The following is a 27217-nucleotide window of genomic DNA, read 5'->3' as shown; positions in this document are numbered from 1 at the left end:
GCAGGAATACCGTGTACAGGAGAGAACAGAAAAAAATCATAAGCAAGGACCAGAGAAAGAGACCTAGGCAAGACTATGGAACTCTCCCTGATGAGCAACTACGTCAATTAACACTCTGAAGAAGGCAATAATACATAGTGAACGGCATTCAGTCAGTTTTAGGTAAGATTATAGGATAATGCAGAGGTTTATATGTCACTTCTGCCCATCACTCTGTGATCACATCCAGATGACAGATGATCTTTACCTCTTATAAATATATAAAAATGAAATTGCTTCAAGTTTCAAAAAGCAAGTTAACTGACAAAGAGTACAAAAATCACCAAGTGACCTATTAGACTGTCAGGTGCATTTCAAAGTACAAACAGGAAAAATACCAAGGTAAAAAAACAAAATCTCCTGCCCCAACATAAAGTACTAAACAGTGTCAACACCTCTATGTCAACATGGGGGGTTGAAACGAAGATTCAGACCTCTGTCCTCTAAAGGCAGTATTTTCCAGTGTTAAAATGGTTGTGAATCAAAAGCAAAATGCAAAAATCCACAAACCTTGGACCCCAGTCAAGGAGGCAGCTGGGACACTGGCCACTTGGGGTCTGGTGTATAGTGTGGGGGCAGGAAAACTGTTGCTTATTGCTCTCCATTGCTCCCTACTCACGTAAACTCTGAAGCAAGACCTCGGGACACCTCTTAGACACCCCCTCAACTTTCTCTAAAATGTCAGGACAAAGCCCATGCTGATCACATCATCTCTCTCCTGAGTTTCACTTTAGTGAATTTTAGGTTTCCTCGACATAACTGCAAAGAGACTGAAAAAGGTAACTGTTCAGTTACCTTTTTCTTCATCTTCATGGAGCTCTGTAGTAAATAATTTAGAAACAAAATTCCATCATGTGATAAGTCTTTCAAGTCAACTTATTCAACTGTCCACTTAATAAGACTCACTTCCCACAGATCTTGGACTGACAGTCGTCTATATTCTGCCTATACAGCTTTAGTGAAGGAGAATACAGAGCAGCCTACACAATGCTACCTGCTGCAGAGGCACTAGAATAGGACTGGCACTGGTCTGAATGCCCCCTCTGACATGTACTTAGCTGTGTGACCTGGCAAAGTTCATTTTTCTAAGCCTCATTTTCTTTATCTAAAAATGGGATAAAAATAGTTTATGGTAGTAGTTAACAGCCTGGGCTGTAGAGTTGAACTGTCTGCATCTGCCATCTACTAGTTGTTTAAACTTGGGCAAGTTTAATCTCTGTAGGGTTTTCTCATCTATAAAACGGCAACAACAACAGTATCTACCTCATACAATTTTCTGATCATTAAAGGAGACGTGTGAAGTTCCTGGAATAGCTACTGGCATATAGTAAGCACTCCATAAACATTAGTTGTTACATTTATTATTTTATGCCAGAAGACTGTTACATGCTTTATGGAACATGATATGTTTAAAGCTATTAGCATAATGTCTGCCACAGAGTTGAGAGCTTCATGATGTTGGCAATTATTATCATTACTATCTGTCATCTTCACCTTTTGGTTTTAGTTTAGCCTACTGAAGCCACAGAGATCAAATCTGTTCCCTCTTCATTCTGAATGCCCCTGAAATACTGAAAGAAACCCACCGCATCATTCCACAGATTTCTCTTTTAAAAGCCAAACTATACAGACACTAACAAAGAGAAGATAAACAAGAAGGCACGCTTCTCAGACCTTCTGACATCCTGATCAGCTTTATCTAGGGATACTGCAGTTTGTGACCCTCTCAAAACATGGCACCACCAAACACCAGCTATGAGCTGACCAATAAAAATTCCATGGAATATACCTGGGTTATGAAGTAACCTGCACAACAAACCCCCATGACATGTTTACCTGTGTAACAAACCTGCACTTGTACCCTGAACTTAAAAGTTTAAAAACAAACAAACAAACAATTTTAAAAAGGCCAGGTGTGGCGGCTCATGCCTGTAATCCCAGCACTTTGGAAGGCCAAGGTGGGTGGATCACCGGAAGTCAGGAGTTCAAGACCAGCCTGGCCAACATAGTGAAATCCCATCTCTACTAAAAATATAAAAATTAGCCGGGCGTGGGAGCGGTGGCTCACGCTTGTAATCCCAGCAGTTTGGGAGGCTGAGGCAGGCGGATCACAAGGTCAGGAGTTCGAGACCAGCCTGACCGACATGGTGAAACCCCCGTCTCTACTAAAAATACAAAAATTAGCTGGGTATGGTGGCATGTGCCTGTAATCCCAGCTACTCAGGAGGCTGAGGCAGGAGAATCACTTGAACCCAGGAGGCGGAGGTTGCAGTGAGCTGAGATCACACCACTGCACTCCAGCCTGGGTGACAGAGGAAGACTCCATCTAAAAAAAAAAAAAATTTAGCCAGGCATGGTGGTAGGCACCTATAGTCCCAGGTACTCGGGAGGCTGAGGCAGGAGAATCACTTGAATCTGGGAGGCAGAGGTTATAGTGAGCCAAGATAACGCCACTGCACTCCAGCCTGGGCAACAGAACAAGACTTGGTCTCAAAAAAAAAAGGAAAAAGAAAAAAACAATTAATGGAATTATCCATTTTTTGGAATGGAATAATCCATTAATGGATTAATGGATAATCCATTAATTATCCAAATTAATGGAACTATCAATTCCCATGACCTAGATATATGATGAGTACCCCTCATCCAAAATGGTTGGGACCAGAAGTGTTTCAGATCTTGGAATATTTGTATTATACTTACCAGTTCAGCATACCTAATCTGAAATCCAAAATGCTCCAATGAGCGTTTCCACTGGGTATTACAATGGCACTCAAAAAGTTTCCAGTATTGGATCATTTCAGTTAGGGATACTCAACCTGTACTATAACTAGTTTCTACAACCTGGGTATTACAGTTATTAATGTAAGCTAAGTATGTATTGGCATTTTGAGTAACTGCATCACACTGTTACAAAACATCAACATTCCAAGAACTAAAATACACACATTTTTCCCTACTTACTGCTACTCAAATGGAAAGATAAATGTCTCTAAATCTTATATTACTTAATTCAGCTCTCTAATCTAAATCTAAACATTTGCTTTTATCCCTCTTCAAACCTGATTTAGGATATCTACTAGAGTTCTGAAATCAGTAGACCTGCCTAAATTGGTGGTAGTTTTCCACTTTAATCAGAGGACATGGCAGTACTAAAAATGACATGCTCTTCCTTCCCCCAACGTATAGTAGTGACCCATCTTCCCTTTGATAGTCAAAATCAACAGAAAGTGGATAAGTATCCCCATTACATCCAGCCATATCACAAACAAAATCTGTCACCAGGATGGGGCCAGCAGCAGAGTCCTGTGTCATTTCACTCAAAAGCTTTATCCAAGTTAACATGGGATTTTAGCCCTGTACTCAAGAAAGAATGTGCAATAAATTAATTGTTGAAGCTGGGTGATGGGAATGTAGGGGCTCTTTATACTATTTTCTCTACTTTGTGTATATTTGAAAATTTACACAATAAGAGATAAACAAAAAATAAGGATGTAAATATCAGAAGAAACAAAGAGTTAAAAGTGTTCCTTTGGAGAGCAAGACTGAAATACAGGAAGGAACTGGGAAGAATTATCTTTCCCTTTAAGCGTTAGCACTTTTTGATGTTTTATATATATGCATATATTATTTTCATAAAATAAAATAAAGGGGAAAAGGAAGCACATCAAGAAAAACTCAGCCTCTCCCAAAATCACCATGGACACACAATGTTTTTAATGTCATCAAATGATATCCACTGCAACAAAATCTGAGACTTCACTTCATTTAGACAAAAAATATTTAACACAGATGATAAAAACTATGTATGTACGCATTTGTATCCATAAAGTATAATCTGTCCACATCTTAAATTGACCTTAAGTGTAAAATATTTTTTACAAAAAACCTCTAGAAAACAAATCTCCTGGAGATTGCCTGACCCTTAATTAGCAAGTACATTTAATAACTCAAATAGTATTATACATTTATAGTATAATATTTGAAAATAAAGAATATCTAAATATTTTCATTATACTTGTTTATAAAACCTACTTGGTAAGTGATTGAGCTTTCTGTTGTAGAAAAGTATCCCTGTGTATTTTAATGGCTTGAAGACTTTTTCTGTCTAGAAGTTTGGCAGCTGCTGGTATTTTCTGGATCAGAAAACTATCAGGAAACCAAATAATATTAGCAGTTAGAGTGATGGCTGGTACCTGAAACAGAAAAGGGAAAAGGGGAAAAATCATTAAATGCAGGCTAAACAATAAGTTGTGTAAAAGTTCTATAATACACATGGAAGACAATTCATTTCAAGAAAAAATAACCACAAAAATACTTATTAATATATTATGAGACAAATTATCTTTCACTGTGGCAGAGTTAAGGCATTTCTACATCTGGTGTTGAGCATGACAGTTTTATTCCCCTAAGTATTAAATAACACACACACAAAACACCCTCTCATGGATTGTCAGATAAAAAAAATGCAACAAGTAAATAGAAACTTGAATCTTCACGTCCTTTAGTTTCATTTTATATAAGTTTTTAAAAAATTGGCTGGGTTATCATAGTCACTATTACTCGATGTTACACATAAACTAATCTTTGAGTTTTGAAATCAGGTGCCACATTATGAAAATAACAAAGACACAGAAAGAAATATACTTTAAATTTCTTCATCTTCAGTAATGAAAATCAGTGGCAAAAAAAAGGAAAAGAAAAAAGTAGTACTAGTACCACTAAAAGAAAGTTAATGTACAGAACAAACCTGAACACCATCTACCAGTATGTAGTAATATGATGTAGAAATATGATGTATTTTCATTCACTAAGTTACTTATTTCTGGAATACCTGAATTTTACAAGAGAATACTTTTAAATTATTTTATAAACAGGAATAAAATGCATTTTAAAATACTTAGTTTTATCTGCAATCTTTTAATCTACTCAAATTGAAAATAAGTTTCAAGCTCTTACCTTCTTACAAATGTCCAATAAAGACTTATAAAACTTTTTATCAATAGTTCGAAAAATCTGAAAGTGCAATACAAAGAGTCCACAAATTCCAACATATTTGTCTCTCTGGTCAATTTCAGAAGGTTCTCCTTACAAATCAATAACATAAGAGAAAGCAGAACAATTACACTTCAATTATGCTTTTAAGGAAATGCAAATTTTATAAACAAAAAACAAAAAATGAGATTTACATTACCAAGCTTGGCTTCCACGTTTGCAAAAATTGACCGAATACTATGTGCAAATTCCTCAGCAAAAGTGCTATTTTTTGACACAGATACTCCTCCATTGAGAGAATCAAATTGTTGTTCTATACAGGCCTAGATAGGAAACATTTAAAGAGAAATTCAGACTCTCAATAATTAACGATTAAACATTTAAATGATAAATTTCTATATTCATCATTTAAATTTTACTAAAACTAAAGCTCAGGTTCTTAATGAAATCTAATGTTTAGATCTTTGTGAATGAAAAATATGTATGTATTTATATTTTTGGGTACTAGTTATGTGAAAGTAATAAAATTGAATCCAAATCTATAATCCTGTATAAAGAAATACACACAATGTTCAGAGATGTATAGAAGATAAAGCATATTTTTTATTTTACTTTGCACTTTCATGAGTAGAATTTATGTTTACTGTTTACAATTACTTTCCTAGAACTTTATTATAGCATGTATAGAAATGTCTCCTGGAAAAAGAATCAGTAACAAAAAAATTATCTTCTTAACCTAATGAACTAACATTTAAATTGAGGCCGGGCGCGGTGGCTCAAGCCTGTAATCCCAGCACTTTGGGAGGTCGAGATGGGCAGATCACGAGGTCAGCAGATCGACACTATCCTGGCTGACATGGTGAAACCCCGTCTCTACTAAAAAATACAAAAAAAAAAACTAGCCGGGCGAGGTGGCAGGGGCCTGTAGTCCCAGCTACTCGGGAAGCTGAGGCAGGAAAATGGCGTAAACCCAGGAGGCGGAGCTTGCAGTGAGCCGAGATCACGCCACTGCACTCCAGCCTGGGCGACAGAGCAAGACTCCATCTCAAAAAATAAAATTAAATTAAATTAAAAAAATAACATTAAATTGATATACAGCTGACTCTTAAACAACATAAAATTAGGGACACTGACCCTCGTGCAGTAAAAAATCTTCATATAACTTTTGCCTACCCAAAAACTTAACTAGTAATAGCATACTGTTGACCAAAAATCTTATGGATAAGTCAATTAACACATAAATAGATTAGTATCTGCATATATTTTATGCATTCATGACATACCTAACTTTTCCTCAGGTTTTTAAAATATTTCTAGGCTAAGCCATTTGTCTTCAAGTTTTTTTCAAACTGTTGCTAATGTTCAAAAAATTTTCTAATACATTTCTTGAAAAACAATCTGTATGACCCGTGTGCACTTCAAACCCATGTTGTTCAAAGGGTCAGGTCAACTGTAAACAAGAGTTGAGATCAATCGGTTAAAAACTGTGATCACGTAAAACATAAACTAAAGGTAACCTTGAAATATATTATAAATGGAATATAATGCAATTTCTGGTGGAACCTGCTCAAAGCAGCACTGTCCAACAGAACTTTCTGTGATGACGGAAATATTCTACATCTGTGTTGTCTGATATGATAACTAGCCATGAACTATATGTGGCTAGCGTGAGCAAGAAAGTGAATTTTGTATTTCATTTTAATTTATTTACATTTAAATAGCCACATGTAGTTAGAAGCTACCATACTGGACTGTGCAAACCCAAATTATATTCCCTGGGCCTAGGAAGAATTAAACAGACTTGTTAAGGGTTGTCTTAAAAACCTAAACCTGACGGGGCATGGTGGCTCACACCTGTAATCCCAGCACTTTGGGAGGCTGAGATTGCCGAATCACAAGGTCAGGAGTTCGAGACCAACCTGGCCAACGTGGTGAAACCTCGTCTCTACTAAAAATACAAAAATTAGCTGGGTGCAGTGGCAGGCGCCCGTAATCCCAGCTACTCGGGAGACTGAGGCAGCAGGTGAATCATTTGAACTCGGGAGGCGGAGGTTGCAGTGAGCAAAGATCACACCACTGCACTCTAGCTTGGGTGACAGGGCGAGATTCCAAAACAAAAGCAAAAACAAACCCCTAAACCTAGAGGTTAACAGCAAACACAATATAGGCACACCTCACAGAAACCATAGGCTCAGTTCCCAACCAGCACAATAACGTGAGTGACACAAATTTCTGAGGCGGGTGGATCACCTGAGGTCGGGAGTTTGAGACCAGCCTGACCAACATGGAGAAACCCCATCTCTACTAAAACTACAAAATTAGCTGGGCATGGTGGCACATGCCTGTAATCCCAGCTACTCAGGGGGCTGAGACAGGAGAATTGCTTGAACCTGGGAGGCAGAGGTTGTGGTGAGCTGAGATTGCACTACTGCACTCCAGCCTGGGCAACAAGAGTGACACTCTGTATCAAAACAAAAAGTTGTATTTACACTATACTATAGTCTATTAAGTATGCAATAGCATTATGTCGAAGTACATTAATTTAAAATACTTTATTGCTAAAAATGCTAACATCTGAGCCTTCAGTGAGCTATCATCTTTTTGCTGGCTGAGGGTCTTGCCTCAATGTTGATATGCTGTCATCAGGCTTCGTTGTTTCACTTACAGAGAACAGGCAGAGTAGAGTAATATAATTTTTAAGGGTCCTAAGATTTTCAGAATGGCAAATGGGCATTGGCTTTCCCTCTATGAAAGATGTAGATGGCATCTTCCAATCGAAGGCTGTTACATCTACACTGAAAAATCTGTTGCTGAGTGTGGCCACCTCTATCAGTGATTTTAGCTGGACCTTCTGGATAACTTACTGGTTTCTACATGAGCACTTGCTGCTTCTGCACTTTCATGTTATGGAGACATCTTCTTTCCTCAAACCTCATAAACCAACCTGTGCTAGCTTCAAATTTTTCTTCTGCAGCTTCCTCACCTCTCTCAGCCTTCAGAGAATTAAAGAGAGTTAGGGCCTTGCTCTGGATTAGGCTTTGGCTTAAACTAATGTTGTGGTTGGCTTGATTTTCAATTCAGTCCAACAAAACTGCTCATTCTCCTTATGAGCAGTAATGCTGTTTCGCTTTCTTACCATCTGTGTGTTCACAGCACTTTTGATTTCCTTCAAAACTTTTCCTTTGCATTCACACGTTGGCTAACTATTCTCAGCAAGAGGCCTAACTTTCGGCCTATCTCTGCTTTTTTTGTCCCCGCCCCGCCTGCAAGACAGAGTCTCCCTCTTGATGCCCAGGCTGGAGTACAACGGTATAATCTTGGCTCACTGCAACCTCTGACTCCCAGGTTCAAGCGATTCTCCTGCCTCAGCTTCCCGAGTAGCTGGCATTACAAGCGCCTGCCATCACACCTTACTAATTTTTGTATTTTTAGTAGAGAGAGGGTTTCACCATCTTGGCCAGGCTGGTCTCAAACTCCTGACCTCACGTGATCTGCCGGCTCAGCCTCCCAAAGTGCTGGGATTACAGGCGTGAACCACTGCGCCCAGCCCTATCTCTGCTTTTGATGTGACTTCCTTGCTAAGCTTAATCATGTCTAGCTTTTGATTAAGAGACATGAAACTCTTCATTTGAACACTGAGAGGCCACTGTAGGGCTATTAATTGGCCTAATTTCAATATGGTTGTGTCTCAGAGAATAAAAAGGCTTGAAGAGAGGGAGAAAGACAGGTCAACAGCCAGCCAGTTGATAAAGCAGTCAGAACACACACATTTATCGATTAAGTTCATCATCTTACAGGGCACTATTTGTAGCACCCCAGAACATTACAATAGTAACATCAGAAACCACTGATCACCATAACAGCTATGATAATAATGAAAAACTTTAAAATATTGCAAGAATTACCAAAATGTGACACAGAGACAAAGTGAACACAATGCTGTTGGAAAAATGACGATCAAAGACTTGCTTGATGCAGGGTTGCCACAAACCTTTAATTTGTAGAAAATGCAATTACCTGGGAAATGCAATAAAGCGAAATGCAATAAAACAAGATATGCCTATACCTAACTACTCAGATTAGATGTTAATCCTCAAATATTTGTATCCATTTACATAATTTTTCTAAAACTCTTACTCTAGATACAACTAATACACTATTAATTTTGTTGGCTACTAGATACAGAAATATTTTAGTACTCTAACAATAATTTTAAGCCAAAGCACTTTTTAAAGAAAAATATATTTAACAGTGCATTATAAAAGTGGCCTACTGTAATTCTGAGCTTTGTCGTCTAATATGAGCCCAGTTGTTACAGTCTGATACAGACCTACTTACCTGGAATATCATTCCATCCAGTAATTGCCCTTCTAGCTTCAGCAAGAACTTTTCAAATGGCTTTAGTTTTTCTTCCTGAATTCCAAATTTTGAAGGATTGTGATGGACGGATTTCAGTAACCTTGTGGAAATTAAGAGAAACATCTTAAATTCACCGAATAAATTCTTAAATTAAAAATTAAAAATGTTCCTGGAAGTCAAAATTTTATCTTTGTATTTCTTGTTTGGCTCTATATATTTGAAAATTTGTTTTCAATAATCCTAATAGATTTTCTTACGCTTTTTAATATCATCTTAAATTAAAATGCCTCATACTCTGTACATACCAGACATTTAATAAGTACTTATAACATGAATAAAATAAACCATGGTCTAAAAAAATTCAGGGTATATAAAATAAAACCAAGCTCAGGAAAGAAAAACTGTCGGGTTGGGCGCGGTGGCTCACGCCTGTAATCCTAACACTTTGGGAGGCCAAGGCAGGCAGATCACGAGATCAAGAGATGGAGACCATCCTGGCCAACACGGTGAAACACCGTCTCTACTAAAAATACAAAAATTAGCTGGGCATGGTGGTGCACGCCTGTAGTCCCAGCTACTTGGGAGGCTGAGGTAGGAGAATCACTTGAACCCGGGAAGCAAAGGTTGTAGTGAGCCGGTATCACGCCACTGGCACTCCAGCCTGGCGACATAGTGAGACTTCGTCTCAAAAAAGAAAAAGAAAGAAAAACTGTCACCTGAATGGAACCCAAGCAAAAAAATAAATCTGAGTCCTAAGCTAGGCAAATTAACTTTCTACTACTATAAGAATTAGGATGCGTTATACAGATGTATACTTGTCCCAACAAACTCATGTGAAATTAAAGAACGGTTACTATATTCATAAAAATATTTGATATGAGCTCCTTCTAAATATCAATCCCCAGCTCTTTTAGAAAATCTGTATTATTTATATTTGTTTCCTTTTTACTAACACAAATACATTAACCAAAGTAAGAGACCATTTTAAAATATTTTAATTGGTGTACCTTTTGTACATAGTCCAGTGGTCTTTCAGTGTGATATGATTATCAATAATTTCATCCAGGGTGAGCAAAACTGTTAGCAGTTCTCCCAAGTGCTCATACATAGTCTGTCAAAAAACCTTTAATGATTATCATTTAGTCACTAGTTAGAAGTTAAGCCTCATGTAGACGTTTAAAGTAAAATCATTTGGGCTAATTACTGAATTAGTAAAAGCAGTGGGTAAATCAGTTTATTCAGCTACAGGTTGGATCCTCAGAAAGGACTACTAGTCTTTTAGTCTTAAACAGAGAACACTTTTCTCTTTTTAAGATGAACAAAATTTCATCCTTAATTGCAATACTGCAGATTCATTTCATTGTCCAAAGAGATCATTTAGGGAATCTGCATTAAGGCACTACTGGGAAAAACGAAGTTACACTGATAATGGTTAATAATGACTCATCAACTTCACAGATGAAAGAGAACAAATGCAAACACACACACACACACACATACACACACACACACACACGTACACCCCTTTAAGAGTGTTGTTATGAGTGTCATACTCTCCAACCATACAAACTCCAAAGTAAAATATAGTAAAAATTACAGTTTTACAAGTCAAGTTAAATGTCTTTTACCTGAAAATGAACTCCAGTTGTCTCTATAATTTTGGGTGCAATCCTATAATAAAATAACCACCAAGTTTAAAAAAAAAAAAAACTTTCCTTTTTGTCAGTTTATTCTTATTTCAAATACTCACAGGAGCAGATGATCTTGGAATTTTAATATTTATCTTTATTAAGGCTCTAGTCATTTAAAATTTAAAGAACGTCAAATCCACTTTCCCAAGAAGAGAACTACCTTGTGCATACTATTAGGGTGGTGCAAAAGTAACTGTGATTAAAAAACAGCAATAATTTTTGCACCACCCTAATAGTATTCTTGCCTATATCCCACTCATGGGTAGGGCTATGATGATAGGTGACCTATGAAGAACCTTACCCATTTAAACCCAAATGATGTATCTTGGGATAGAGGTAGAGAAATATTAAAAGTGGTATTCATATCTTTCTAAACTATTAGAATTTCTCAATTACCAACTATAATTTTTGTTATTCTATCCAAACTGGCCTTTAGGAATCAGTTCTCTCTTCACTTGGGTTTGTTTGAGTCCTCATCCCTACTGAAAACAGTGTATACTACTAGAATTATACCAAAGTCAAAATCAAAGAAAATTCACTTCTACATCCTACTCATTTTGCTCAACAAGTTTTAAACAGTACTTATAATATTAAAGCACATACAGATATTCCACAAGATAGAATGCATATTTTAAATTTAAACACAAAATTCAAATAAATTTCATCCTTCTAGGGCAGGGGTTGGATGAGGGGGAGTCTTCCTAGAACTATCCATCAGGTACTGCAGAGGGTGGGGGAGCTATACTCTCATTCTCTCCTGCCATGAGAGCTTCAGTGAAAAGACAGAACATAAATACCTAACTGAGGTGGAAAATGGGAGAATAAGAAACAGTTAACACTCCAGTATAAAGAGTTACTAGGAAGCATGGTATAGTAAGAAAAATGAATGTGCTGGTGACCAAAAGAACAGTGCCAAAATTGCTAGGGACTCTTGCTGTCTCTTCCAGGTCTGTTATCTCTTCTCATCATTAATAATCCCTAGTCGTAGAGCTAAACAAAGTTACTGTATTAATTAAATTGTAAGTATGGAAAAAAAATTTAGGAATAAAGAACCAATCAAATGTGAGATATTATTTTGCAGTAAAACTACAAGGGCTCTATGAAAATGTGATCATTTTTCTTGATTTAGGGCAACGGTCCAGCAGCAGCCAGGCGGTACCACCTCCTCAGAGGCATTAGCACCAATTCCATGAGGCTTCTTCTCCAAGCTCCCAGATTCTGGTAACCTCAATCTTTTCCCTTCTGTTTTCTGGATGGAGAGGTGGCATCTATTTCCTCTGGATGACCTCATTGTTCTCTTTGTCCTTTCAGCCCTCCAACTCCCGTGTAACCAATTCTCCATATTAAATCCCCTCTTTTTTAATTTAAATAAATTTTACAGTGTATATTTAAGGTATATTTTACTGGGTATATTTAAAATCATTAGAACTACTCACAAAATTTCTTCAATGTAGATTCCCTAGGTCCAACCCTCAAGATTCTGTAGTCTAAGAAAAGTCTCAAGTGACTCCATTAGAGTCAGGCAACCATTCGTGTAAAGAGGAAAGGAATAAAGAGAGAGAACACAGAACATGTACTAATTCCATGTTAGCCTTCCTCTATATGGTCAAATTTCTTTAAGATTGTTCTGTACACACTCTCATTCAGACAGACAATGGGTTCGTTCACCATGGTGGAAATTGCGTCTTACTAACCTATGCATTATACACATCAAGTACTGTTTGAAATATAAGTGTTCAACGAATGCTGAATGAAAGAAAAACTACTTCAAGTCATTAATTTTAGAAAGAACATTTTCTGCATCTCTATTATAAAAGCAAAAATATTTCTAAAATCCATTACTTGTTACTGATATAGAGGGCAGCCAACTGGTGGACTATGTTCATCACCACTTCATAGCACCTCGTAACAAAACAAGACAGTTCCTGAAATGACAAGGTGGGTATATATTACAAAGTTGTTTTTTAAATCTCACCATTTTTTACTGAAATTTACAGTAACAACTCTAATAAAAACAAAACAGTTTTCCAATAAAGCCTCCAGTTAACCAAAACCCAGACAAGTTCAAGCATCCCTCAAGCAATCAACACTTAACTCACCTCCTGCATTCCAAGGTCGTTCCTATCTCTTTATTCCCACTGCATTTCATTCATACTACTATCTCATGTCTAATATTGTAGTTACTCATATAACTCCTAAATGATAGGTGCTGTCTCATTCCTTCTTTGATATCCACTGCCTAGCATAGTGACTAACACTCACCTGCTTCTCAATAAATTTCTATCCTATTACATGAATAAACACCTGAATGAATGAAGGAGCTCAAAAGCCACCAGTATAGAAAGTACAACGATGGCAGGAAGGGGTTTCCAGAAGTCACTGTAAAACAACTTCAAACATTGATCACCTGTATGTATAAGCAGGCTTGGCACACAGCAAGTGAAATGTTGTATCACTTATCCTAGGGATACGTTTGTCATTAAATAATTAGTTCGTATCTAACATACCTTACACTTTCTGAAAATCCGTTTCAGAAGCTCTCGACTTTTAAACCTACAGAAATAGTGTGTATCTGAAGTATTTAAAACCTAATTAAAACTATGCTGATCTAAATTTTAAGCTCTATGAGAACAGGAATTTCTGTTGGTGTTGTGCACTGCTATATCACCCGCACCAATAACGGTTTCTAGCATATACTAGGCTCACAAAACATATTTGCTGAATATTTAAAATGGAATTTTATGCAGCTGTGAGATCTAAAATGATGTAAAGCATTTTAAAATTCAAATAAATAATGCATTTTATTTTAAATAGCTACAGTTTTACATGTCCTATTAAACTTCTAAAACTTTAATAAAAGCAAAGAACAGAAAATGCAGGACAAATAGGAAGAACAAAGTAAAAAGGCAGAAACAAGCCCAGATATATATACAGACTATATAAGATAAACCTACAAATAGAATAAATTAAGCAATTAAAAAACAGGTATTGTCAGACTGCATTAAAAAAGCAAAATTCAGATATATGTAGTTTTAAATAAACCCAACTAAAACATGACACTGAAGGGCTGCCAGAATGGAAAAAGATAAATCAAGAAAACGTTAACTAAAACAGAGCCAGGGCAGCATTATTATCAGACAAAACAGACTTGATTAGCATCAGTCTAGTAAATTGCTATGTATGTAAAATACATATACATAATCATATACACGTAATCATGAACATAGCTAAGGAAGGTCACAAATGATGATAATAGATTCAATTTACCAGGAATGATTAACAATTCTAAACTTGTACACAATGAATAAAATATCCTAAAAATGAAAAATGCAAAGTTTCCACATTTTCTGGGACCTTACCAACTACATTTTTTAGACACCTTGATGGAAAAGAAGCCAGCAGCAGCTAGGCAGTGCCACCTCCTCAGAGGCATGGGCATCAGTTTTATGAGGCTTCTTCTCCAAGCTCCCAGATCCTGGCAATCCCAATCTTTTTCCTTTTTGTTCCCTGGATGTAAAGGAGGTATCCATTTCCTTTGGACTACCTCACTATTTTCTTTGTCCTCCAGCTCCTGGGTAACCAATTCTCTATATTGAATCCCCTCTTTTCTTATTTAAATAAATTTTATTGTATATATTTAAGGTATACAACATGTTATGGGATGCATACCGATAATAAAAAGGTTACTATAGTAAAGTGCATGAACAAATCCATCATCTCACATAGCTAACCCACTTTTTTGGTGGCAAAAGCAGCTAAAATCTACTCAGCATGAATGCCATATATGGTACTTTTATTACCTGTAGTCCTCATGTTGTACATTACATCTCTAGACTTATTCATCTTACATATCTGCTACTTTGTATCCTCCAAACTATATCTTTTGAAATACTTTGCATGAAGTTTTCTAGACAGGACCCTGAATAACACGCATCATAATATGAACAAAATGCTCTCAATTAGATCAAAAAAAGTAGTAAAGATATAAAAGATTTGAACAGTATGTTAGCATGCCTAATTTGATGAAATGTATCAAATCTTGTACTCAACAACCAGAATGGAGGTGGGACTATGAGTATTTTTTCTTTAGCTTCAATTTTGCTTTTCACATTGTACATGCATTATTTTATCATAAAGAGAGGAGGAAATAGAAGCTATTTTATTATTTTGATAAAAGTAAACCAAAGGACCTACAATCATTAAAAGCTGGCAGCGATGAAAAGCTACCTAAACTGAAACAAGCTGTGAGAAGCACCCAGGGCTACCACTCTAAACAACTTCATCATTGCTCATGTAATAGTAACAGCTTAATTCTCTCCTCTCCGTTAACAACTTTTCCTGATACAATTCGTCTTTTCCAGTGGGTACAAAGTTTAAATTATTTTAAAAGGCATGGTGACAAGTCATCCATAAATGAATATATACAAAGAATCTTATTTTGATAGCTTTTCCTCTAAAATATTTGGAAATCTTTTAGGAGTTATGCTCTCCTAAACTATAATCCAATGCTAATTAAGTGTCTTATCCTCAGAGTACCCATCTTTAGTATTTGAAGGTTTCAGAACTTTTACATGTTGTGTAATTTACTCAAACTTTTCAAAGTAAAAGCTCAGTAGAAAGTAAAATCAGTTACCTGTAAGAATGAATAAATCTCCCCATTTGAATTTGGCAATCACCTTCCCACCATGGCTGGCCATTTGTAGCTGTAAAGGGCAACATGATGTAAGTCATATTTCACTTTTTTTATTTAAACTTCAATCAATACCAAAAAAAGGGGAAAAGCGGATGTTTTTCCCATCGAACATCTTGTACTAATAAAAATGAGACAGATTCTTAATCAAATAATTAGAAGTATGCTGCACTCACTAGTTTAATGGAATTCAAGGGAAAATTCTCATCTAGCTATAATACTTCATAAAGTACAAAGATACCACCCAGAATTTGATGCTGCTTCATCAGATTTTTTACTGTTTACCAAACGATACCGAACAAAAAAGACCACTATTCTTCTCACATTATTACTGATAATCATAGTAGTCCTAAAATTGTGTTAACTTTTTGTTCATTTCGATATCAAAAAAGGAAAACAGCCGACGCGAGCATCACATTATAATTTTTGAATTTTAACTTACCTCCTTTCTCCATAAAGACAAGAGACCATGTAAAATTTAGTTTCAGCCTGTTTTTAAGAGAAATTAAAATAAGTTTTAAAGGACTGTTTTGTTGCCAAATTCCGTATGTTCTCTCTTTTATTTAGTTATTTATTTCTCATTTATTTATTTTTGTAGTGTATAGCTTTAAGTTCTAGTGGTACATGTGCATAACGTGCAGGTTTGTTACATATGTCATACTTGATGCCATGGTTGGTGTGCTGCACCCAGCGAGCGCGGTCGCACCCATCAACTCAGGCATTGTAGTATCAGGTAGTAAACTCCGCAATGGCACATCCCTCCGCCCCTCCCCCCCTCTATGTTGCTCTTAGATCTGTTATATATATTCAGTCATAAACAGAGGGCTACATCATTTAAATTCAAATTCATTTAAATTCAATTTAAATTCAAATTCATTTAAATTCAAATTCATTTAAATTCAAAACCTGCTTATAAAGCAATTCAATTTATCTTTAGAGTAACAAAAATATTACTGATACTCAAAGTGATATCCTGATTCCTTTAGCCTTTACTTCATCTTACCTGACCACCCTCACTGTCCCACATCCTCCCATTAGTTCATGGGAAATAAAGAGCAACCACATGGTATCAAAAAGCAAGAGAATAAAATATGAAGTTTGACAACTTCTACCAGGCTTTTAACGGTTCTTGGGTAAGGAAACACAAAACTAAATGCATTTTAAGAAAAAAAAATCCGTTTTCTCTAGATAGCCAGTATATATGGCAGGTAACACAAACTTTGGAGGTTTGTAAACTTAGATTCAAACTGTTGACTACCAGTAAGATGTTATGCAAGTAACCCTCTCTTTAAGCCTCAGTTTCCTCATCAATGTCTCACCTACCTCCTGGGGTTACTATAAGGGTTACAGTGTTAGCCTGGCGTTTTGTACATACTAAGTACTCAATGAATGGTAGTATTAGTATTATGCTAAATAAATAATTCATTCAACATTCAATATTTATTGCACACTGTACATATATAAACACATACTTACTTCTAAATGATCTGTTTTTAAAGTTTTAAGACAAGAATTCAAATAATTACCTCATATTTTAATTTCTTGATTTCACAACAAAGTGCAGCATAAACAGTGATGACTTTGTTTAAGACCTAGTTTCATGAGTAAAACAAAATAAAAGTAAACTGTAACAGATAACTAAAACATTTTTTAAATAACTTTTAGATTTAGGATTCTGTACCTTGTTTTCAGTCTTTATGAGTTCCAAAAGAGAAGACTGTTCATAAGGCAAAAGCTACAGAAACAAAGGAAAAGAACATTTCTTTTCAATTTGAAAATAACCGAAATTTTAAATACACAAATTCAGACTAGCTTTATTCGACTTAAATTGTGTTAGATCCTGTACTCAACATTAGCACCATATCAACTACTTCATCCAAAACAATCTCATTAGACAACACATAAGAAATGGCCCACCATGACCCAATCATGCTGCGACAACTCTAGTTGTCCTATGGAGCATAAGGTGGCTGCTTATGAGTGCAGTACAAGAAAATGCAAGGTAATAAGGTAACAGTAACATCATTAAACTCCATTAGTTATGATCATGGGGAAAACCTCTCATCATTTTTTAATTGTCTATGCAGCCACAAATTTAATAAGATATTGTAACTAAAGAGTCAAAATAAATTAAGAATGAAACAAGACAGAAAAAATGTATTTTCTTGTATAAATCCATGCTCAGAAACACTTAAAATACTGTGTGGAGTTCACTCCTAAAGCCCATTCAATTTCCACCTCTTCCTGATCATCGACTATATGTGATCTCTTTATTAAGTGAAATCTTAGATCTCCCTTCTGGTTACATACTAACAATTAACTATTTATGCAAGTAAGTTATTATACACCCTTTCTCATTAGGTTGTAATTTTGTTTACAGATATTTTATCAGAGTTTGTGGTTTTCCCAAAATACTAAGAACCTTGTATAGTAAAACAATTAAACAACTGCCCAATAATAGAACTTAAACAGAGGTTTCAAAGAAAGCAACTAGGGAGACGGAGTCTGTCAGATAATAAAATTGGAAAGATTAGAATGCTTCTGTAGGAGAAAGATAAAACTAAGAGATGATTTCACCCTTTTATAAAATCTGAGAATTGAGACAAAAAACAGATTTTATAATCCTATCTAGAAGAGGCCCTTAAAGCCCAAGAGCAAGTCTTTAAAAAAAATCAACAAGTATTACTTAATGGCGAGAAAGCCGAACAGCATCTCCTTAAAAAATCAGCAAGTATTACTGTATGGCAAGTGACAGAGGTATGAAACTTACTACCCTCAGAGACAGTACAGGTTGAGAATGACAGTTTCCTCATAGAGTTCCTATAACTTACATACAAGGATTCTCATAGAAGTGTTGAAGAACAAAAGAGACAATTACAAATTTGGGGAAAGATTTTAAAGTAAGACTAGGTCTATCCAGCCTGCAAGAAAGAAGTCAAAGGAAAGTAATTTCAGTTTACAAATATATAAAGTATTTGTGAGGCAGTTTAGGGTACTGGATAAAGGCACAGGCTCTGGAGCCAAGCTGCCTAATATTCATCATTTAACTAAATGTGTCACTTACTCCACTAAGTTACTTAACTTTTCTATGCCTGAGTTTTCTCATTTACAAATGCAGATGACATTATATCTACTTTATAGGATTGTTGTGGGAATTAAAAGTCAATACTTGTCATATAATGCAATACTAAAAGATAACCCAATTTAAAATGGGCAAAGGATGTGAACACACATTTCTCCAAAGAAAACAGACACATGGCCATAAGCACATGAAAAGATGCTCAACATTATTAGCCATCAGAAATGCAAATCAAAACCACAATGAGCTATCACATTCACAAGGAAGAATATAATCAAGACAATAAAAGCTGGCAAGGATATAGAAAACTGGAACCCTCATGCAGTGCTGGTAGTAATGTAAAATGGTATAGCCATATTGGAAAACATTCTGGCAGCTCCTCAAAAGTTAAACATAGTTACCACATAATCCAGGATTTCCACTCCCATATATACATATGTATAAAATATACACATAATGTATATATACATTTTATATATAATATACATATATATGTCTACATAAAACCATGTACCCAAATGCTCATAGCAGCATTATTCATAATAGCCAAATAGTAGAAAATTCCAACGTCTATCAACTGATGAATGGATAAATGAAATGTGGTTACCCATTCCTTACAATGGAATATTATTCAGCAATAGCAAAAGAGAAAGTACTAAAACATGTGACAACACAGATGAGCCTTGAAAACATTAAGTTAAAGAAGCCAGCAACAAAGGAGTACACATTGTATGATTTCATTTATATGAAGTATACAGAGGAGACAAACAGAGATAAAAGCAGATTGGTGGCTGCCTAGGGCAGGTATGCCACGGCATGAACTAGGGGTTGATTACCAAAGTACATGATTTCTTTTCGGGGCGTGAGAATGTTCTAACGTTGACTGTTGGGATGGTTGCACTAAAATAATGGAATTATACAATTTAAATGAGTGAATTGTATGATATATGAATTATCTCTCAAGAAAGTTGTTATAAAAGTCAGTGTGTGACTTAGGACAGTGTCTAATACATAAGTGCTCAATAAAATGTACGTTATTATTCAAGTGGTAACAAACTAATTTTAAAGATAAAAGTATTTCAAAATGGAAAGAGTGACGTATTTTATACATTAAAAAATTACATATTAACATCTCCTATATAGCATGAGAGAACTTTTCAGAAATGGTGAAAATATTCTGTCTTAATTGGGATATGAGTTACATGTGTTTGGCAAAATTAAGAGTATCTGTGCATTTCACTCTATGTAAAATAGCCTCAATTAAGAAAAAACAAAGGCTGAATATTCTATCTAGCCCTCATCATTTTCTTAATAATGAAAATCAAAGGCAAGCTCAAAAGACTTGGAGTTTGTGTCATTCTTAAAAAAACACACACACATTTAAAAACCAACTGCATGGCTTAGAGAAAAGGAAATCAACAATTTTCTCCAACTTTCANAAGAATTCAAATAATTACCTCATATTTTAATTTCTTGATTTCACAACAAAGTGCAGCATAAACAGTGATGACTTTGTTTAAGACCTAGTTTCATGAGTAAAAACAAAATAAAAAGTAAACTGTAACAGATAACTAAAACATTTTTTAAATAACTTTTTAGATTTAGGATTCTGTACCTTGTTTTCAGTCTTTATGAGTTCCAAAAGAGAAGACTGTTCATAAGGCAAAAGCTACAGAAACAAAGGAAAAGAACATTTCTTTTCAATTTGAAAAATAACCGAAATTTTAAATACACAAATTCAGACTAGCTTTATTCGACTTAAATTGTGTTAGATCCTGTACTCAACATTAGCACCATATCAACTACTTCATCCAAAACAATCTCATTAGACAACACATAAGAAATGGCCCACCATGACCCAATCATGCTGCGACAACTCTAGTTGTCCTATGGAGCATAAGGTGGCTGCTTATGAGTGCAGTACAAGAAAATGCAAGGTAATAAGGTAACAGTAACATCATTAAACTCCATTAGTTATGATCATGGGGAAAAACCTCTCATCATTTTTTAATTGTCTATGCAGCCACAAATTTAATAAGATATTGTAACTAAAGAGTCAAAATAAATTAAGAATGAAACAAGACAGAAAAAATGTATTTTCTTGTATAAATCCATGCTCAGAAACACTTAAAATACTGTGTGGAGTTCACTCCTAAAGCCCATTCAATTTCCACCTCTTCCTGATCATCGACTATATGTGATCTCTTTATTAAGTGAAATCTTAGATCTCCCTTCTGGTTACATACTAACAATTAACTATTTATGCAAGTAAGTTATTATACACCCTTTCTCATTAGGTTGTAATTTTTGTTTACAGATATTTTATCAGAGTTTGTGGTTTTTCCCAAAATACTAAGAACCTTGTATAGTAAAAACAATTAAACAACTGCCCAATAATAGAACTTAAACAGAGGTTTCAAAGAAAGCAACTAGGGAGACGGAGTCTGTCAGATAATAAAATTGGAAAGATTAGAATGCTTCTGTAGGAGAAAGATAAAAACTAAGAGATGATTTCACCCTTTTATAAAATCTGAGAATTGAGACAAAAAACAGATTTTATAATCCTATCTAGAAGAGGCCCTTAAAGCCCAAGAGCAAGTCTTTAAAAAAAATCAACAAGTATTACTTAATGGCGAGAAAGCCGAACAGCATCTCCTTAAAAAATCAGCAAGTATTACTGTATGGCAAGTGACAGAGGTATGAAACTTACTACCCTCAGAGACAGTACAGGTTGAGAATGACAGTTTCCTCATAGAGTTCCTATAACTTACATACAAGGATTCTCATAGAAGTGTTGAAGAACAAAAAGAGACAATTACAAATTTGGGGGAAAGATTTTTAAAGTAAGACTAGGTCTATCCAGCCTGCAAGAAAGAAGTCAAAGGAAAGTAATTTCAGTTTACAAATATATAAAGTATTTGTGAGGCAGTTTAGGGTACTGGATAAAGGCACAGGCTCTGGAGCCAAGCTGCCTAATATTCATCATTTAACTAAATGTGTCACTTACTCCACTAAGTTACTTAACTTTTCTATGCCTGAGTTTTCTCATTTACAAATGCAGATGACATTATATCTACTTTATAGGATTGTTGTGGGAATTAAAAGTCAATACTTGTCATATAATGCAATACTAAAAAGATAACCCAATTTAAAAATGGGCAAAGGATGTGAACACACATTTCTCCAAAGAAAACAGACACATGGCCATAAGCACATGAAAAGATGCTCAACATTATTAGCCATCAGAAATGCAAATCAAAACCACAATGAGCTATCACATTCACAAGGAAGAATATAATCAAGACAATAAAAGCTGGCAAGGATATAGAAAAACTGGAACCCTCATGCAGTGCTGGTAGTAATGTAAAATGGTATAGCCATATTGGAAAACATTCTGGCAGCTCCTCAAAAAGTTAAACATAGTTACCACATAATCCAGGATTTCCACTCCCATATATACATATGTATAAAATATACACATAATGTATATATACATTTTATATATAATATACATATATATGTCTACATAAAACCATGTACCCAAATGCTCATAGCAGCATTATTCATAATAGCCAAATAGTAGAAAAATTCCAACGTCTATCAACTGATGAATGGATAAATGAAATGTGGTTACCCATTCCTTACAATGGAATATTATTCAGCAATAGCAAAAAGAGAAAGTACTAAAACATGTGACAACACAGATGAGCCTTGAAAACATTAAGTTAAAGAAGCCAGCAACAAAGGAGTACACATTGTATGATTTCATTTATATGAAGTATACAGAGGAGACAAACAGAGATAAAAAGCAGATTGGTGGCTGCCTAGGGCAGGTATGCCACGGCATGAACTAGGGGGTTGATTACCAAAGTACATGATTTCTTTTCGGGGGCGTGAGAATGTTCTAACGTTGACTGTTGGGATGGTTGCACTAAAAATAATGGAATTATACAATTTAAATGAGTGAATTGTATGATATATGAATTATCTCTCAAGAAAGTTGTTATAAAAAGTCAGTGTGTGACTTAGGACAGTGTCTAATACATAAGTGCTCAATAAAATGTACGTTATTATTCAAGTGGTAACAAACTAATTTTAAAGATAAAAAGTATTTCAAAATGGAAAGAGTGACGTATTTTATACATTAAAAAATTACATATTAACATCTCCTATATAGCATGAGAGAACTTTTCAGAAATGGTGAAAATATTCTGTCTTAATTGGGATATGAGTTACATGTGTTTGGCAAAATTAAGAGTATCTGTGCATTTCACTCTATGTAAAATAGCCTCAATTAAGAAAAAACAAAGGCTGAATATTCTATCTAGCCCTCATCATTTTCTTAATAATGAAAATCAAAGGCAAGCTCAAAAGACTTGGAGTTTGTGTCATTCTTAAAAAAACACACACACATTTAAAAACCAACTGCATGGCTTAGAGAAAAGGAAATCAACAATTTTCTCCAACTTTCATTTTGTTCTTAGATTTCAAATACTTTTTCCATTTTAAAAAATTATGTTTTCAGGATATACCATGTCCAGAAAATACATACATATATTTTAAAAAATCAAACCTTTAATGCTATAGGATCAAGATTGAAATCCCAAACATCTCCAATTGAGTCATCCAGAGCATCCTCAATTCTTCTCAGTTGAGATGTATACTCCTCAAGAAATTTCCCGTAATTCTTAAGTTGGACTTCGGCATGAATTTCTAAGTTTAAATTTTAAAACAGTATGTGATAAGTACAAGTAATGAATTACAGGACATTTACTTCAAATAACCTCAAAAGTCACGCAAAGCATTGTTAATAATTACTCCGGAATGTCTGGACTTCCTGAAAATAAAGTTTCAAAGTTAAACAATAATTCAGCTTTCAATCTTCTCTATACATGAAATAACTTTAAAAGCAGTAAATGTTACCATTATAAAGACACTACCTTAAAACCCTAACATATTATGAAAAAGTCACCAGCCCATCTACCCCATAATAGAGGGCTTTGAACCAATTTGAAAAGTGCCTTAAACAACTCAATGTCCTGATTCTATCTTTTAGTCACAAAAAACCTTTCTGCAAAACAAATATTCATGACCTGAAGCAGGTGAAAAAAAAATTCTGACACAGAAGTAACATTTAAAATGTAGTTTTAATTCTATATGCACTAATGTTTAATAATACACCTAAATATTTTTAAATGGAGGTTTTAGATCTGATTGAGCATATTATTTCCATACTGTCTAAAATTTAACCAAGATATCTGTTAACTTATTTAACTGTCATTATCAAGTTGGAAAAAACAGCAAAGAACACTGCTTAACTACAGAATACTATGCTGTTCTTCACAGAATTAACACATTCATAGGTAACTTTAAGGAATCACTGGAACAAGCTGGATTTTAAAAGATGCCTATTCGTCAAAATGCATGAAAGTATTTCACGTTACACATAAAAATTCATTACCTGTTCCCAAAGGTAACAAATTCAACTCCAACTCAGTTTCTTTTATGGATATAACTTCATTCAACCTTTGTCTTCTAAAAAAGGTAAAAATTTGCTCTCCTCAAATTAGCAATGTGAAGCAAGTAGATAAAGTGTGCTCTGACTCACACTGTATTAAAGACCCAGCCCCCATTCTCCCTTATTCTTCAGCTACATAAAGTTCTAAATCCGGTGAATCCATTTAGTTCATTAAGGTTTCTGTCTTATTATAGCATTAATCTAGGCAATTTTGCAAAACAATTAATCTAGATATGAGTCACAGAACAAAAATTAATGAAAGCCAAGCATAAGGAGGTGTTCTCTTCCCTACAGCTTACATACAAAACTGCCTAGATTTTCAGAACCCCTAATAGTTGTCTTATTCTCAACTACACGGGAAATGACCAAAGCTGCATTGGGCCAGCAAATGAGTTCTTAAAGACAATGCTAGACCGGGCATGGTGGCTCACCCTAACACTTTGGGAGGCCAAGGCGGGTGGGTGGCTTGAGCCCAGGAATTCAAGAACAGCCTGGGCAACATGGCGAAACCTTGTCTCTACCCCAATTAAAAAAGAAAAAATCAGCCAGCTACTAGGGAGGCTGAGGTAGGAAGATCACGAGAGCCCAGCAGGTTGAGGCTGCAGTGAGCCATGACGATGCCACTGCACTGGGCGACAGAGTGAGACCTTCTCTTAAAAAAAAAAAAAAAGACAATGCTAAAAAAACACCACGCCAATAAATCACTCCTTTAATATGTTTACGGATTCACAAACAGGCAACAGAAAACCTAAAATAACATTAAAAGTTCCTCGCTGATAATAAACGGTTGTAAAATTGGTGAAAGTTAAATTAACAAAACTTAATAACTACCTGGTAATTTTTTAAAAGTTCCAAAAACCTACTTAACATGCTCATCTTTGTCAATAGACTGCATTCCTTGTTTTATCTTTGTATCCCTAACATCTAGCACAGTCACTGGTTGTAGAAAGTATCTGTTGAGTGATTCAGATCATTCTACTCCAGGCTGAACCATTTAAACCCAATTAACATAACTCTATTCCCATTTTTTTTGAAGATTCCAGTTCGTCACCTTTGTCCATAAAACTTCATATATGACAAGGTACAGTTCACTTTATAACAATAAATACAGAATCCTCTCCACAAAAAAAAATTATTAAAGATTTGTCATTACCTCCAAGATTAATTTTTATGCTGCATAGGAGCTAATATCTTACTGTCACCCAGACTGGAGTGCAATGGCGCTATCTCGGCTCACTGCAACCTCCGCCTCCCGGGTTCAAGTGATTCCGCTGCCTCAGCCTCCCAAGTAGCTGGAATTACAGGCGACCGCCACCACGCCAGGCTATTGTATTTTTAGTAGAGACGGGGTTTCACCACGTTAGCCAGGCTCGTCTTGAACTCCTGACCTCAAGAATGTTTTGTGGAAAACTGCAACCCATCCTGGTGTAGCTCACTCTTCTCTGAGAGACTTGTAATACCTAATTCATCTAACTTTGCAGGCATTAGTCTCTCTTTGTAAAATTAAGCAAAATTCATCTGTAATCTTTAAAAGCGACGTTCCACCTTTTGGGAAAACTATAAGGAAAAAAAAATCACAAACAGCATGCTCTGATATCTTAGATCACTCACACAGATTACTATCACCAAAGACAAGAAGCAGATTGCCAACTTGTATTTACTTCAAGCAGAGTTTCACTACAATTAATGTGGCCCCAATATTTTACTGCAAGAAAACAGAATTTATTTCGGGACGGACTTCTAAGTTAAAATCAGAAAATTTGATCTTGTGAAGCAAAATGTGAAGATTTGCTGTAATTTTTGAAGCCTTTATAGCTGTGATGGAAACTACAGAAAATCACTGCAAAATACCACTTAGCATAATATAAAAGGCCTGGAAAAGGTTAAAATGACATTCACGTGTTTATTTTCGCGGGGTGAAAAGTTCTTTTTTCGCTCCCTTCTACGGTTATAACAACGCAATGGGAAAGACACCCAAACTTGCAAAAGTTGATTTGGGAGGAAAAGAAGAAAAACAGGAAACCGAAACAGGAACCCAGACATCAGCGTCCTCCAGAGCTGAACGCTGAGAGTCTGGCGAAATCCCCAAGAGGCCAAAGACAGAAGCAGCCTGGGCTCCCAAGGCCGCTGGGCCTCCCGGGCGCGCCCCGCCCAAGCCCCCGGGCAGCTGAAGGCGGACGCCGTTTCCCGCGGGGCACTGCAGGTTCCCCAAGAGAGCCCCCGCCTCATACGCCGAGCCCTAAGCGGGTAGCCTGACCCGCCGTGGTTGGGACCCCAACCCCGAAAGTAACGCTGGAGCGCGTCCCTCGCACACCCCAAGGGCTCTGAAGTGTCCCGCACTAGACGGCTGTGCAGCCGTCTCTCGCAGAGCGCTGCCCAGGACAGCGGCGGGCCGGAGGAGCGTCCACCCGCAGCCCTCGCCCTGCTGCTCCCTTACTCTGCGAGCCGTCGTCAACGCGGTCAAACTCCCAGTCCGGGGACAGAGTCTCCACCGCCATCACCCCGGCGCCTCCCACAGACACAGCCCCAAAACGCCCGTGCGGCGACAACTGCCTCACCCCAGCTACTGTCACAGCACGTAACTTCCGGCCCCGGCCCCGCCTCCGCTCGCGAGGGCCGGCCGGGCTCGTTGCCCCTGCGACCGCGGGGGCCGCTGGGAAAGCGAGTCCTCCGCCGTGGCCGAAGGCGGCAGCCGTGGCGCAGGCAGTGCCCGCGGTCGTACTACGACCCGGCTTGGGCTTCGCCACTGTTCATCGGAGTGGCTGTGCTTCTCAAGCCACTTCGGCGCTCTAATTTCGCCCTGCTCTCTCTAGACGATTTTTAATACCTGGGAAACTTACTCCTCA

At 36.3% G+C, this 27217-nt stretch overlaps 1 protein-coding gene and 1 long non-coding RNA gene across 2 annotated transcripts in view; both read right to left on the bottom strand.

Moving 5' to 3' along the window:
• The window catches only part of WASHC4 (WASH complex subunit 4), a 65550-nt gene extending 38615 nt beyond the window's left edge, over positions 1-26935 (bottom strand). The window contains 16 exon segments of the mRNA XM_017895298.1: positions 4075-4235; positions 4999-5126; positions 5234-5357; positions 9373-9493; positions 10401-10504; positions 11022-11064; positions 12927-13009; positions 15718-15731; positions 15734-15787; positions 16008-16123; positions 16217-16263; positions 17456-17509; positions 20311-20376; positions 20469-20522; positions 23427-23566; positions 26809-26935. Of these exon segments, the coding sequence (XP_017750787.1) occupies positions 4075-4235; positions 4999-5126; positions 5234-5357; positions 9373-9493; positions 10401-10504; positions 11022-11064; positions 12927-13009; positions 15718-15731; positions 15734-15787; positions 16008-16123; positions 16217-16263; positions 17456-17509; positions 20311-20376; positions 20469-20522; positions 23427-23566; positions 26809-26869 (1370 nt within the window). The 5' untranslated portion in view covers positions 26870-26935.
• LOC108544276 (uncharacterized) lies at positions 16222-17511 on the bottom strand. Its single transcript, XR_001889786.1, has 3 exons — positions 17456-17511; positions 17301-17366; positions 16222-16263 (listed from the first exon to the last, which is right to left on the bottom strand). It is a non-coding gene; the product is annotated as an uncharacterized LOC108544276 (long non-coding RNA).
• Positions 26936-27217: the final 282 nt, after the last annotated feature.

Source organism: Rhinopithecus bieti, unplaced genomic scaffold (assembly GCF_001698545.2).
Source record: "Rhinopithecus bieti isolate Rb0 unplaced genomic scaffold, ASM169854v2 scaffold_24306, whole genome shotgun sequence".
NCBI classification, from domain to species: domain Eukaryota; kingdom Metazoa; phylum Chordata; class Mammalia; order Primates; family Cercopithecidae; genus Rhinopithecus; species Rhinopithecus bieti.
This window is presented reverse-complemented; position numbering and strand designations above follow the sequence as displayed.